The sequence below is a fragment of the Papaver somniferum genome, chromosome 2 (assembly GCF_003573695.1).
Source record: "Papaver somniferum cultivar HN1 chromosome 2, ASM357369v1, whole genome shotgun sequence".
In the NCBI taxonomy this organism is placed as follows: Eukaryota; Viridiplantae; Streptophyta; class Magnoliopsida; order Ranunculales; family Papaveraceae; genus Papaver; species Papaver somniferum.
The window spans coordinates 198,074,335-198,089,415 of record NC_039359.1 but is presented as its reverse complement, the minus strand read 5'-3'; the positions used below and the strand labels follow the sequence as shown (position 1 = coordinate 198,089,415).

Sequence of the window (15,081 nt, the reverse complement as noted above, 5' to 3'; positions counted from 1 at the left end):
CCATATAAAAAAATTACATGCATTATTTACCACATTTTATTCATGAATATGTCAAGTCCACCGACGATGTTGCGAGGGACGGAAACTGTGGTTACCATGTGTTCGTAGATCAACTTGGACCCTTTGCGGATGATGCAAGAGATTGAAAGGTAGACCAAATTACTTATGTAAGGTAAAAGTGTTTGCTTGAATTACGGTGTTACCCTAACCAAATATACTAAAACAAAGTCTTGAATGATAAAATCTAAGAAGATGAACATACTAAAACAAAGTCTTAAACAAGTACATAAACCACTTATTCGCCACGACCAATATTCTTGGGAACATCGTCAGAAGATGATAAAGAAGAACTTTGGGTAGTTTGGGAACCACTCATCCAATCATCCTCGTCGTCAGTATATAGATCATCCCTCATTGGATTATGTAAATCCTGAAGCCTGAGAAGCAGTGTTTTTTGTTGGTCGCAATCCAAATATAAGACCTCCTCAATGTTACGTTGCAGTCCCCTGGCTATCCACTTAGCACGCTTAACCATCATCGTAGCAATGTCACACATTGGAAGCTCCTGGAATTCTTTTTCCTTTTTAGGGTTCCTAAAAATGGTGAAAAACAAATCAGTGTTATACAATTACGGTTAGGAACTAAAAAAAAACCCATTTGTGGTAAATATTATCGGCTGGGACATCCTAACCATAAATAAAGTCTCGGCTACAAACAATGTACACGACGTAGCCATTCACGAGATTACGGCTGGGAAGTGTGCCCCTACCTAACCGTAATTACTAAATCGGCTAGGAAACATGGATAACGGTTACTGGTTACGGTTAGGAAATTTCCAGCCGAAAACACTCAACTATGAAAAAAATCAGTTAACACAGAGATTTTTACGGTTGGGAAAGTCCCATCTGTGTAAACATATAACGGTTGGGATATCAAATTTTCCTAACTGTTTAAGAGGATAACGGCTGGGAGTTCGTGATGTCTCAACCGTTAGGTTGCATTTACGGCCAGGACAATATGATATCCAAGCCGTAAACCCTTCAGAAATGAATTTTGAAATACTCTAAAATCATCAATCGAACTTATTTTTTCAATCTAATGATAAAATAACTTGTGGGTTTTTCGATTCTTACCTTGTAGGAGTCATTTGTGGAGGATTTGCAGGTGTTTGAACAGACTGATTCACCACATAGGGATTTAGTGTTTGGAGAGATCGGTTCACCACATCTCCATTAAAAGGAACATCAATAACTTTCCCTGTTTCAGAATCAGGGTTCAATCGGCCGGATCTTGTCACTCTTGGTCTTGCTGTCATCTTGAGAATCAATGGAGAATAAAAAGTTTTTGATTTTGGTTTGTGAGAGTTTTTGAGAAGATGAAGGAGAATAGAGAAAATGAATGGGAAGAGGGATAAAATTAAGATTAGGTTTTATTTAGAGGAGAGGGTAAATCAGACTTTTAAGTCACTTGAATCTCCGCCCATCTAGTTTTTGCCTCCCCAAAGCATTTAAGCCCCAAAATGGTCAAAAGACCATGACTCTCTAAGCCCCAATAATAGGATTCAAGAAAAATATAATTATGTTAGAACTCAAACTCCCAATTCTTTGAAGGGATGAAAAAAATAATCAGACTATTTGTATATAATTACAGTCGTTACTGTATTCATTGGCACTGCATCAACTTAGGCGTTGCAACAACATACCAATAACCAAGGAATCTTTAGTGAATTTCATCTGTGATGACCAATAAAAAAACAGATTCTGCGTGAAGACCTAAACTTTAAAACGTAAAAGCTGCAAGTATCCAGCTTAAGTAGAAACAAGTATAGAAGTTAGACAATTTTTCATCACCTCAGCTTAGGATACAAGAGGTTTAGTGCCCTGAAGTTATACATATCCTGAAGGAAAATTTCTTGTTTAGTCCTAGGCCCATATAGTTATTTATAGTAGGGTCCAACCGGATCTTTTTTTTATCCGGAGGTCCAAAATTAATTAAAACATGGAAATGTCCATAATACCCATTACTACCAAACGTGTGTGTCTACACTGCTTACAAATTTGAGTACATATCTGGTACACTGCTTACAAATCTGAGTACATATCTGCTACACTACGTACAAATCTAAGTATGTATCTGCCTCACTGCTTACATATAGAGTATGTATCCGTTGGACGTATTGAACCTGTAAATGTGACCAGAATATAACAATATTAAAACACAGCAACAAAACTAGCATCTATTTCAGTATTTCGCATGCGTACTCATGGATCAAACCAAAATAAAGTGGCAAAACTATGAATAAAACAGAATTAAAAGAAGTTTTTATCAGTACAACATATACGTACCGCGGATTCATAAACTAAAAACTCAATTACATGTCAAGAAGTGATGAATCCATGAATATAACCGAATCAAAGCACATACTTCAGTATTTCACATACGAACTCATTGATCAAACCAAAAAAAGTGGCAAAACTCTGAATAAAACAGAATCAGAAGAAGTTTCAACGAGTACAACATATATGTACTCCTGGATCAAACCAAAAAAATAAGAGAAAACCTATAGATTCATAGTAAACAAAAAAATAAAACAGTACGTATATGTTACCCGAGGACTATGGCATCACTCAATCTGCTGGCCCCGCTAAACTACATTTTGCACAAACGAAAAAAGGATATTAAGATCACATCTTCTTAGGTAAGGAAAGATGGTCCAGATGTAATTTAATGATTGATCACATTGGTGGGTGTAACTGATCTCGAACAAGTCTTTTTCCAGAAATAGACGAGATTACAAATATTCAAAACTGTAAATGCATGATTCTGTTACAAATTAAAAATTTAAATTAAGACAGACAAACTAGATTTACCTTTTGCGGAGTATTATTCTTTCCAAAAGCCATATCCTGTAGTATGCGGGCAGTCACCTGAATTATCAACAAGGCCACTATCAGCTATAACAACTAAAAAATTTAGGTAAATACTAAATATCATTCAGATGAGAATACATTGGTGACAACTTGGAGTCCGAGATACATCAACTGGAAAACGATGATCGAGCAAATTGCAAGTTAATTTCTAAACACGGATTTTATCAAAAGGCTGTATGAACAGAGACAAATTGACTCTTAACAAGTTCCATAAGTGAAGAACTGCAAATGCACAAAGGTGTCGTGTATTTCTTAAATAGTTTATCCAGAATAGCAAGGATTACCTTGCCACCATCAACCCCTCCTTCATAGCAGGGTTTCAAACTAATTGCACGCTGAAGGTAAGGTGCCCAGCGTCCTGTGAGCAAATCCCTCCTAATCATTTCAACGCCGTTTTGGTAATACTATTTTGAAAAAGAAAAAAGAAAAAAAAGATCAGGTCAACCACACAAACTCACATATCCCAACTATTATAGTGATAAATGGGTAAAGAGCTAAAGTATGAGCTAGTGACTTGTATACCTCAAGCATATTTCTAACGAACGGTTCTTCATTAAAGAAGTCTCTCCGTACAAATACGAAAGGCAACTTGTATGACAGAGCCTCACTTATTGTTCCATACCCAATCTTTCCTGAAACAGAATATAACTAAGTATCTTATTTTATTATCAGACTAACAGAAACGAAAAACTTAAATTTTCAACGAAACTTAATCCAATACCGATCATATAGTCACATGCTGCCATCACATCTGGTGTGTATACATCTCTTTTGAGCTTTATAAAATTTGGAGGAAGTTCTTGATTGTCAGATGCACCACATACCTGATTTAGAATAGATTATTATTCTGCTATAATTCAAGTCCGGAAAAATATTTGCCTGCCTAAAACAGATCAAGGGGATAGTTCTGCAAACAAAAGTACCAGACAGAGCCAACCAGGCGGTAAATACTCCTCCTTTAGCGTCCAAAAAACAGAATCAGAAGAAGTTTCAACCAGTACAACATATATGTACTCCTGGATCAAACCAAAAAAATAAGAGAAAACCTATAGATTCATAGTAAACAAAAAAAGAAAACAGTACGTCAGATATGTATTGATGGTTAATACACAAAAGAAAACTGAAAATCAAACCAAAAACCATAAAAATATCAGATCTATTAATGAAATAAACATAAAACATGATTTTTTATTTAGATCTGAACTTGTTTCATTAAAATCCACCAATATATCATATACGTACCGATGATTAATACACAAAAGCAACTCAAAAGCATATAAAAAAAAACAAAATGGAACTAAAATCAGCTGCATGTGAAAACCAAGTAATGAATCTATAAAAAACTGAATCGAAACACTTTTTTTTTCCAGTATTCCATATATATACTTCTAGATCGAAGAAGAAGAATATCCAAAACTACCAAAATAACAAAATTAAAGCATAATTTTTCAGTACACCATATATGTACTGCTGATTCATAATCTAAAATTTAGCTGCATGTGAAAAACAAGTAGCGAATCTATGAAAAAATAGAATCGAAACACTTTAATTTGAGTATTTCGTATATGTACTTCTGGATCAAACAAGAAAAATCTCCAAAACTATAAAAAAAAAAACAAAATTAGAGCAGTATATTTCAGTACACCAAATATGTACTGTTGATTCATAGTCTAAAAATCAGCAGCACGTGAAAAACTAGAGAACATCATGAAATCGAACTACCAAAACTGGAAAAAGAAAGTGAAAACATCATGAAATCAATCAGATCTTCATGATTCAGTTGAGAATTAATCAAAAACAAAGAAGAACTGGAGAAAAGATTACATAACATACCTGTAAAACCACGAAACATCTTCACAAACCCTAAGTCTAAACTTCATAAGCGGCTGCAGCAGAGAAGAGGAGAGCGAGCGAGAGAGAGAAAAGGATCTGAGAAGAAAATTGAGAAAATGTGGCTTTTATTTCTGATATATTTATAGTGAAGGCCATTTTGGGAATTATTAAAATGCACGTAATAGGTTACACATGTGTGTAGGACATGGGCTTAAAAAATTTGGTCCATTTTTATGTTTTCTTTTAATTATGGACCTCCGATTACTGGGCTTTAATGGGTGGACCTGCCACTAACTAAGAACACTATAATAGTACCTATTGATAATTCCTACTATCTTGAACCAGTTTATGCCGTGCCCTACAGTTCTACATGTCTAGGCTATAGCCTGATTAAATCAAAAAATGGAGGGAACAATTTTTCTTTAACCTAACTACCCCGCCAGGACCTTAAGCCTCGCCTAACCACAAAAAGGTTGAGCCCGGCCGTAGGCCGGGTGATACCTAGTCAATCGTTAACGCATCATGGGAATAATTAGTAGACATGGCCAATACATTTCGCAGGGATGTACAAGTGTTGTGTCTATGAGGCCTTAAGAGGCCGAGAGACGGTCCTTGGAGTTAGGCCGAGAGACGACCCTTTGAGTTGGGCCGATGAGCCTAAATTTTGCAACAAAGTTCGAACTGAGTTTTTTTGTCCTAAATTTTGCACAAATCACCATCCACAGTGGTACTCTTGATCCGAGACTCGAAGTGGAGTTGCTCCTTTCTCTTGTGTGCTAAGTTCAGTTTTCATTTGATCAAAAACTTAGGACAAAGCTCGACTGAAAAGCAAGCAAACAATACTAAAACTTCTGTTGTGATAACAAGAAGCAACCGTGCAGATCTCATAGTAGCACACTTTTAAGTGTCATGATAACAAGAAGAGCACAAAGTGACAGAAAATTACTAAAACTACCAACTTACCTCCTAAAACTGCATAATCTAACATGATGGGAGGAACCAGACAACATATTCAATGTGATGGACAACAACAGTGAATAGAATTCACCGTCAACATGGGCATAGTCACGTAACTGGCAAGACAGGGAATGAATCTCGTTGTAGAAAGACCCACTAAAGAGACTAAATTCTGGAGGGACGAAACTGACATTGACAACTTGCACCTAATACGCAGCTGAATCTCCAAAATAGATCAACAAAGATGAGTTACCAGACGAATAACAACGATACAGATAAACACACAACGGTAAAACTAAAAGCCACGCCAGGGAACCAGTAGAACAAAGACCAGATGCAACACAAAAAGTGTATACCACGACATGCGCACCAAAGCAAGCAAAAGATCCAGAGGCGAGCACGAGACCTCCTGCAAAACTGGCTAAGGCAAACGATGCCAGGAATAAGACAAGCAAGTTCCTGCCACCGTACCGGCGGAGCAGATACTCCAGCAGGAGAACACAATACCAACCACGCCAAACCCAATACTAGCTCGGTTAGAGCAGTTAACTCAGCAAAATGGAGATACAACTGTCACCGAGACGAGAAATGAAAAACGAAAAATCAGGTGTACACTCAACAAAAACTTTCCTATGAAGATTCAAAGAGCAAAAAACCTTAAAAAACAGAAACATTTTAAAACTTTTAGAAAGAGCCAAACGCGTTTTTTTTCCTTTTGACAACACATCAGGAACAGGTAGACGCGGAATCTACAACGGTTTTGGGATCATTTTCCACACTGAATTAAAGCCAAAAGATTAAGCTCTCAGAAGAAAAGCTTCGTTGTAAAATGTAATGAACCGACATAAAGAATTCAAAGCCTGAAATACAAAAGTTTATTTCCAATTGCAAGGTTGAAAGTTATATCAACTGAAGCAAACAACATTTTCATTATCCGAGTAGAATGGCTACTTTATTGCTTATCCGCAGGAATGATACTAGTGACAGTCAGTAGGCTCATTAGTCAAAAGTTTGTGCTGGTGGCACATTCGAAGAAAAATTCGTAAAAGAAGATCAGGAAAAGAAAAAAAGTATGACTTAACCACATCAAAATGGAAGGTGCAACAATCACAACAGCAATAACTTAAAATGTCTTTTTCCCACTAGAGGGTCCATAACCAAAATCCACCTCTAGCTAAACAAAACCCCTAGGTTTAGTTGTACACACAATAGGAAACTCTAATTGTGTGAGTAATGTGACATGAAACATGCAATCAACCATAGAAGCAGAAGAAATCAGAGTAGGCAAAACCTTCAGTTCAATTCCTTCCTGAAACCATTGTCAAGTACGCCGCAGCAGCATAACAGCAACAAGTTCAAGTACGCCGCAGCAGCATAACAGCAACAAGTTCAAGCCTTCATAAATTCCAGGTAACGACTTCTATTTATTTCCTACACCAACTCTGAGATATGGTTGATAGGTTTCTAATCTGAATCTTCATATACTTCCCCGTCCGACAACTCGTCAAACTGCCTGATGTCAAGCTGGTAACGTAAGATACCTCCAATGCCTCCAAAACCTCTACAAAATTGGGACCCTTCTTGGGATTTGTTGGTAACAAACTCAAGTGTACATCCAAATTTTCGGTACTCATTAGCAAACCACTCCAACAATGAAGTCTTTTCTTGAACCTCTAATTCTGCAGAGGTTTCCGAATCCCTAAAGTTACTTTGATCAGCTTCTTGATCCTTGTTCAAATGCTTAATAACTATCTCCGCAGTGGCACTGTTCTTCAGTACGTATCTGTTGATGTCCAGATTTTCCCACACAATAAGTGTCTCTACGGCACCCATTTCTAGAGTTTTCAGAGTATCTTCCACACCAAATACGTACTTCCCCGTGTCTTGACTAATCTCCTCGAAGTACTTACCAATCAAATTTTTTTCCTGAATGAACTTCACATTAGATAGAATCTCGGCAGAAAGCTCAATGGCTTGATTGAAACCATTCTCACCTCCATAAGAAACATCAACCACATTCAGTATCTTGACCTGAAGACGGGGATCAAACATATCGGACTGACTCAGCTCTGTCTTGAAATCAGCAGATCCAGCAAGAATTAACCCTGAGACATTAGGCTGACTAGTGGCTGGGTTGATGTACATTTGTGTTGCAAGCTCAGCAGTTTTTCTCACATAGTTGTGACGCTTCTCCATTCGAAGACGAGCAAAACGCAGAGCAGATTGTCCTCCTCTACCGTGTTTCTTTGGGAGATCGACTGTGAACTTATGAAGCACTTCACGTGTGTTCCCACTTAGTGTCCCAAAAAGTGTACCATTTCCATCCATGACTATGAAACCAAACTTGTCATCAGATTCCAAAAGTTCATTTAGAGCCTCTGTATGAAACTTATTATCACAAAGGTATAATGATGCATTAATTGCCTTGAAAGGCTCAAAATCAATTGTAACCTTCTTCTCCTTCCCATCATCTGTCATGATAGTTCCTGTGTACAAAACTAAACCATTTGGAGGGACCTTATTGTAAAGTTTCAATCTCTGTTGAGCAGAGGTAATCGCACCCAATACTGACTGACGGTTAACTCTACTCTTGATGTTTGAGGCAGTACCAAATTCATCACCCAACATCTTAGTGACCCGAGCAACCTGATCTCGTGGTGGCATGATGAGAGAAATCATGCTTGTACCATTACCTCTAGCAGCTTCTAGCGCTTTAATCAATTTCTTGATCTTCCATATCTCGATATTCTTATCAGTATCCTGACTGTCTGACATTGCAAGAGATTTGAAATATAACCAAGCACGAAGAAACCACTAACCTGGAGACCAAACCATACAATCAGTTCACATGACTCAATTCTAGTCATAAAGTTCAAAGCAAAATTCGCGGATACTTAACATGAAGATACCCAAGAAAACAACTCATGAAGACCACAACTTGAAATGAATACCTATATCATACAACACCATGTACATTTGAAATTACCAAAATACCACAACGTGATGATAGCAAAAACTACTATAATACACCACTTTGATTGCTTGCAGCTACCATATGAACAAAATCAAATTACACAGCAGATTGATTAAAAAAAAAAAAGACTACACATCTTGCCTATAAAGTGTAGCAATGACTAAAAAATAGATATCCACCTCGGCACAAGCGCTAAGAAGACTCGCATAAAATTGGGGGTTCCTTGAATAAATTGTTATGCAACATTCTTAATTGCTCTTACCATATTCAATTAATTTTCTAATGTTTCACTGTCTGCAATTCCAGGCTTATATTTATAATACCATACAAAACACAGACGCTATATTTGTTTGTCATGCATCAATTGAAAAGTTTAAGATAAACCTTAAAAACTGGCAATCCAACAATATAAGAGTCCAATTTGCTAACAACCATAACTACTCTAGGCCAATACGAATATGTGTCAAGATGATTAAGTCGAAAGACAATGCAATGCAAATTATCTAGTCAATGAAGTACCTACTTACTAATCCACGTGAATTCCTCAAAACAGATATTCATAAAAACAGCTTCACAACAACAACAACAAACTACAATCTGATGTAACACAAACGGAAAGGGAGCTATTGACCATCTTTTACAATTTGTTCTGTATCAAATTGATAACTAGGATTTCTGATAGTATTTAAACTTAACAGCAGCAGCCACTAACACAGTATTGTCCAAAATCTAACAACACAAACCAGCAAAATTCAATCTAGATCTATCAAAAATACTAGATTAAAACATAAAACATATGAGATGCAATTGAATATAAACCAGTTTTCTAGATCTGTTGAATAAGATTAGTAGCTGAAAATGGATCTAAGAAAGAAAAAAAAACTCGAAACAAACTAGAGATAATAGAATTTATACAGTAAAACAGAACTCAATTTTACCTGTCTAAGGTTTCTTCTTCTCCTTCTTGGATGAAGAAGAACTGAAAGTAAAAAGAGGAGAAAAAAAAACTCTCTCTCTATACTAGACAGAAGATAACGGTGGGTTTGATTCTGCTTCTGTGTAGGCTTTTATTAGGGTTTTACACTTTTACTTCCGAAACATGCAAATGATACAAAAACTGTCTTATTGGTATTTAGTTCTCCTTTCCCAAGAAACCGGTACTTTCGGATGCAGTTCCCAATTAAGTCAATATCTTTTGACCATCATCACGCTCCGGCGTACGGGACACAACTCTGGCTTTTTTGTTTTTTTATAACCGGAAAAGATTTTAGGGGCAACTACACAATGGTCATATTTTTTGTAATTCATATTTTTGTATTTTGTTTACAAAATGATCATATTTCCCATCCAATTTAACACTTTTGTATAAAATCGTGTTAATTTTTTTTCCAAAATACCCTCTTCATTTAACTAATTGGTTGAGATGGTGGTGATGAAGCGGTAGTGGTGGTGGTGGTGGAAGCTTAAGAATCTTCGCTAAACCCCGGAGGGGAAACAATGAACTCTTTGGATGAATGCAGTGTAACAATCATGAATGTGGTGTAACGATCCTGAATGCGTTCTAACGATCCTGAATGCGATATAACGATATGTAAGCGGTGGCACCACCACCTACAAGTAGTACCACAGTCAAAAAAACTATAATGGAGGCAAAATTTGAAATTACATATGGAGGGATAAATAAGAAGGATACATAGATAATTCCGTTAACATATTTAACTGTAAGTCACCAATTAACTCTCTACTTAACGGAAATATGGCCACTTTGTTAATAGTTTGTAACAATATGACTGTTTCGCAAATCAGATCTTAATAGTAGGACTGTTTTGTAGATTTTCCAAGATTTTATTTAAATAAAACTAGCCCATAAAGAAGTTTTGGTCTCTGGCTATAAGGTTACAGGAAAGTTATTATAACTTACCAGGTCATCCGAATTCTTTAACAAGTTTAGAGGTAACGTCACCAATCTGGTTATTGTTCTACTACAGTAACCTGGTTATCGTTCTATTAACATGAGAAAACTTGCAAAATTCAAAACTAGAGGTAGTATGTTTGATTTCCATGATGATATTCATGTGTTCCAAATGATAGAAATGGAAATCTTCGGTAATGGATTGGATAACTAGTTTAGCATCCCTCTCTATATGAATTCTCCTAATCCGCAAAGCTTTATCCCATATAAGTGCCTCTCGAACCGTTTTGCATTATGCTTCTTCAGGGTCCAAGCAATCTGTCGAGAAAGTTCATTTGATCTCTGCACAATGTTCTGCATGATCTCGAAAAACCAAACAGGTTCCAACTCTGTTAGTTTCAAGACAAAAAGAGACATCTATATTAAATTTAACTAAACCATAGTCAGATGGTTTCCATTGTGAAACAGGAAATGTAGGGAAAGCAATATTGATGTCAGTACTATCATGCAAAACATTATGGGGGAAACAAAGATTCAAATAGTAATTGATCATGTGCATAGACTTAAAAGGGTTTACTGATACCCCTGAAAGACAGAGTCACATCTGTCTTTCCAAATTATCCAACAACTAATCATAAGTATGTACAACCAGCTTTCTTCTTGTGTAGCTTGATTAGTTGAGAACCATCTTGTTCACCATTATGCTATTGTAACTAAACTATTATTAACAACATCAATATCCACATTATTGCATCTTTATAAAGCTCTTGTGTGTCAGCATTTTAGGAGGAGATGTTCAATTATTTCCTCTGCTTTGCCACAACTTCCACAAAGAGTTTCAATATTTGGATTGTATCTCGTTATTCTGCTTCTAGTTGGGATGATGTCCCTAATACACTTCCACGCAAATAACCTAATTTTATATGCTACATTGCACTTCCACGGGGATATCCAAGGACGAGTTGGGACAACAACACCATTTACTTGACCATCATTTTGACTGTTTGAAAGCATATTGTAAGTGCTTTTAATTGAAAAAGTACCATCATTGGCCGTATCCAGATCATTGCATCTTCTTGAGTGGTGTCTAGGAACATAAGAGTAATTTTTGCAGCAATTGGTACATCAAACAATCGATTGATCATAGTGATATTCCAAGTATTAGAGTTCGGCAATATTAACTCACTTACAAAGGTGTAAGAACTATGATTCTCTGAATTATGAGTGGGGGTTGATGTATGCCTGAAACGCACCTATCCTGCCGAATTCTAGTTCTTCGACCATTATTAACCTCCATGAAGTAATTTTCCTGAATAACTTTGAGACCTTTCTCAATCCTCTGTCATATCCATGAAGAATCGGGTTTAGAAGTATTGTAATGATGAACATATTATATCTCTAAAGTATTTAAGTTGAAGAATTTTGACCCATAATTGGGAAGAATCAGTGCAAACTCTCCATGCTAGCTTAGTTAGGAAAACCAGATTAAGAATTTCAAGGTCCCTAAATGCTAATCCACCGATATCCTTAGATTTACATAGCTTATGCCAGGAAAGAGGATTGAAATTTCTATTAGATTTATGTCCCCATAAAATCTCCTTTGTATTGTATTTAACTGATTTATCAGCTTCTTAGGTAACTGGAAAGTGCCCATTTGATAGAGTAGTACTGAGTTGAGCACATGCTTTACCATTATTGATCTGTCAACTTAAGTAAGGTTACTAGAAGACCAACCTGACAATCTATGACAAAAATAATCATTAATAACCTTAAATGATTCTTTCTTAGAGTGTCCCAAGATAAGTGGAGAACCTAAGTACTTATCTTTTGCATTCATTATTTTGAGACGAAGAATATGAGTAAGAGTAGGTGCAACCTCTGGATTAGTGAACTTTCCGAACTAAACAGAAGATTTATCAAAGTTGATAACCTGGCCCGATTGTGAGATGAATTCTTGAAATAATTACAAGAGATTGTTAACCAAAAAAAGTATTGCTTAAGTGCAAATCAATCAATCATCCGCAAAAAGTAGATCATTAATAGTTGGTGAGTTACCACATGCCACTTTAGTGCCAACAACAATTTTGTCTTCATTGGATTTAGTTAGGTGCCTGGATAAGAACTCCATAGCCATGATGAATAAATATGGTGAAAGTAGATCACCTTTCCTGACACTCCTTGTGGGATGAAATTCATAGCAAGGTGAACCATTTAGCATACATACAGGGTAGTGGTGCCGATACACTGGTAAACCAAGTCGCAAAAATCATTACTAAATCCAAAATAAATAAGTACCTTGATTAAGAAATTGCATTCTAGCATGTCAAAGGAGTTAGAACATAGATCGGTTGAAAGCACCAAGCGTTGGTATGTCAAGTTTGGTTGTCATATTCTAGTGAATTAAAACTCAACTAAGAGTCGCTTGATTATGTACTAGAGACAACTTGGTATAGGTTAGACTAGAAAGTCTAGGATTATGAAACATACAAGTATTACTCGAAGACCTGAAGAATGTGAAGAAGTAAAAAGCTACAACGAAGACATCATCCTTCCTTTTGAGGTTAGTAATATTGATTTGAATTGTTTCATTACTGACATATCTCTCAAGTCGTGCTATATTGAAAACACATAACTGCGAAGAATGATTATACTGTAGTAGTGAGACATGATCACATGATCATAGTGTTAAGAAATTAGGATACGAAGTATAATGCTTATCTTTTGAACTTCGTATATATGGCATCGACATAATCGTATGAATGTGTCATATACCCTTTTCCTTCTTTAGCTTACACAGTGGCTACCCCGAATAAGTGTGCGTCTGCCTTAATAATTTAGTTACGTGTCCCCTAACCATTTGGTATTTGTTGCCGTCTAGGGTAATTACACGCATCCATATTTGATTAGTCATCTTTAGGGTTTTATCTTCCAATAATTATTGTATTTAAGCTGTAAGGAAACTCTTTTAAGGAGTATTTATGAATTAATAAAAGTTGTATGCTGCAGCAGAAGTTCCTCTTGTTCCGTCCAATTTCTACTCATTTTCCATTTAAATTCAGTTCATCTTCGTCACTCTCGCTCTCGATTTCACTAAGTACAGTACAACTGGCATTAGAGCTGTTCCGTCCTAGAATCATGGTAGCTCAAACCTGTAAGGAGCTACAAGAAACTAACAACAGACAACAAAATGAGATTGATACTCTACATTCTAAAGTAAACAATCTTGCTATTCAACTCAGTACCATGTCTACTAAAGAGGATTTACAATCGATGAAGGTAGAAGTTGAAAAGAGTTTTCACTCTCAGTTGGAAATTTTTTTTATAATCGAAATCTAAACAAAAATTAACAAGATGCTTCAAGTTCAAATACAGGTGGATTTCAATCTGGGGGTCATGATTCTACTCAATTTCATCGAATGCCTAAGATGGATTTTCGTAGATTTGATGGTGATAACCCAAAAAGCTGGATCCAAAAATGTGAATACTACTTCCAGATGCATAATATCAATGAGCAACACAAGACAAGGATGGCAGCAATCCATCTTGATGGTAAGGCCAATAAATGGTATGATAACTTTTGTCTTACTCAAACTGCTATTACTTGGCCATATTTATGTAATAATGTGTGCGCAAGATTCTAAAACCGTGCACAGGACAACATAGTTGGCTTATTCAATAAATTATCTCAACTTACTACCATGGATGCTTATTTTGAAGAATTTGAGTATTACAAGGCTTTGTTATTGGGTGTTCATCATGATTTTCCTGAGTCTTATTTCATTGCTAGCTTTATTTGTGGGTTGAAAGAAGAGCTAAGAATATCAGTCCTCATGTTTGATCCCAAAACACTCCTTCGTGCTTTTTCACTTGCCAGAATGCAAGAAAAAACCCTTGTCATGCAATAAAAGGCAAACAAAATTTCACCCAAATTTTTTTCACCCTCATTTTCCACCACCAAATCATTTCCCCCCAACACTACTTCAAAGAAATATCCTTTTATACCACCCACTACTTCCACTTCAATTCCTCAACCAAAAACAATATAAAACTTACCTCTCAAAAGACTTACTACAGAACAAGTACATGCAAGGAAAGCACAAGGGTTATGCTTCGACTGTGATGAAGCTTACAAAAGAGGCCATATTTGTAAAAAACAATACTTATGTGTACTTATAGGGGAGGAAGCTGAAGAAATTTTTGACACTGGTGGTGACACTTCACATGAAACTGATGAGGAGGCTCCACTGGAAAATGATATGGAAATATCCTTACATTCCTTGACTGGTAATGTCTCAGGGGACACTATCAGAATTACTGGTTTTATTAAGAAGAAGGAAATTTCCATATTGATTGATACTGGTAGCACTCACAACTTTATAGATTCTGCTTTAGCTGCTAGTTTACAATGTTCAATTGATCAAACTGGAAATTTATTAGTCATAGCAGCTAATGGTGATAAAACTGTGAGTTCTGGT

The 15,081-nt window shown here is 36.2% G+C and overlaps 2 protein-coding genes across 2 annotated transcripts; both read right to left on the bottom strand.

The window, feature by feature from the left end:
• Positions 1 to 2,604: 2,604 nt before the first annotated feature.
• On the bottom strand, positions 2,605 to 3,916 carry LOC113352567 (L-arabinokinase-like). The gene is made up of 6 exons (XM_026596377.1): positions 3,854 to 3,916; positions 3,652 to 3,754; positions 3,453 to 3,562; positions 3,215 to 3,334; positions 2,871 to 2,927; positions 2,605 to 2,649 (listed from the first exon to the last, which is right to left on the bottom strand). The coding sequence occupies exons 2-6, from the start codon at positions 3,674 to 3,676 to the stop codon at positions 2,605 to 2,607; spliced, it is 357 nt and encodes a 118-aa protein (XP_026452162.1). The 5' UTR covers positions 3,677 to 3,754; positions 3,854 to 3,916.
• A 2,857-nt stretch (positions 3,917 to 6,773) lies between these two features.
• On the bottom strand, positions 6,774 to 9,778 carry LOC113350173 (eukaryotic peptide chain release factor subunit 1-3-like). The gene is made up of 2 exons (XM_026594264.1): positions 9,633 to 9,778; positions 6,774 to 8,539 (listed from the first exon to the last, which is right to left on the bottom strand). The coding sequence occupies exon 2, from the start codon at positions 8,493 to 8,495 to the stop codon at positions 7,185 to 7,187; it is 1,311 nt and encodes a 436-aa protein (XP_026450049.1). The 5' UTR covers positions 8,496 to 8,539; positions 9,633 to 9,778; the 3' UTR covers positions 6,774 to 7,184.
• Positions 9,779 to 15,081: the final 5,303 nt, after the last annotated feature.

Bases quoted from the DNA above. Each gene is read 5' to 3' on its own strand.
- LOC113352567 (XM_026596377.1), bottom strand. From the start codon at position 3,676: ATGGCAGCATGTGACTATATGATCG. The intron at 3,335-3,452 runs GTATACAAGTCA...TTTTCAAAATAG, and splicing joins TCGTTAGAAATATGCTTGAG to TATTACCAAAACGGCGTTGA. The intron at 2,928-3,214 runs GTAATCCTTGCT...TTGATAATTCAG, and splicing joins GAGGGGTTGATGGTGGCAAG to GTGACTGCCCGCATACTACA.
- LOC113350173 (XM_026594264.1), bottom strand. From the start codon at position 8,495: ATGTCAGACAGTCAGGATACTGATAAGAATATCGAGATATGGAAGATC.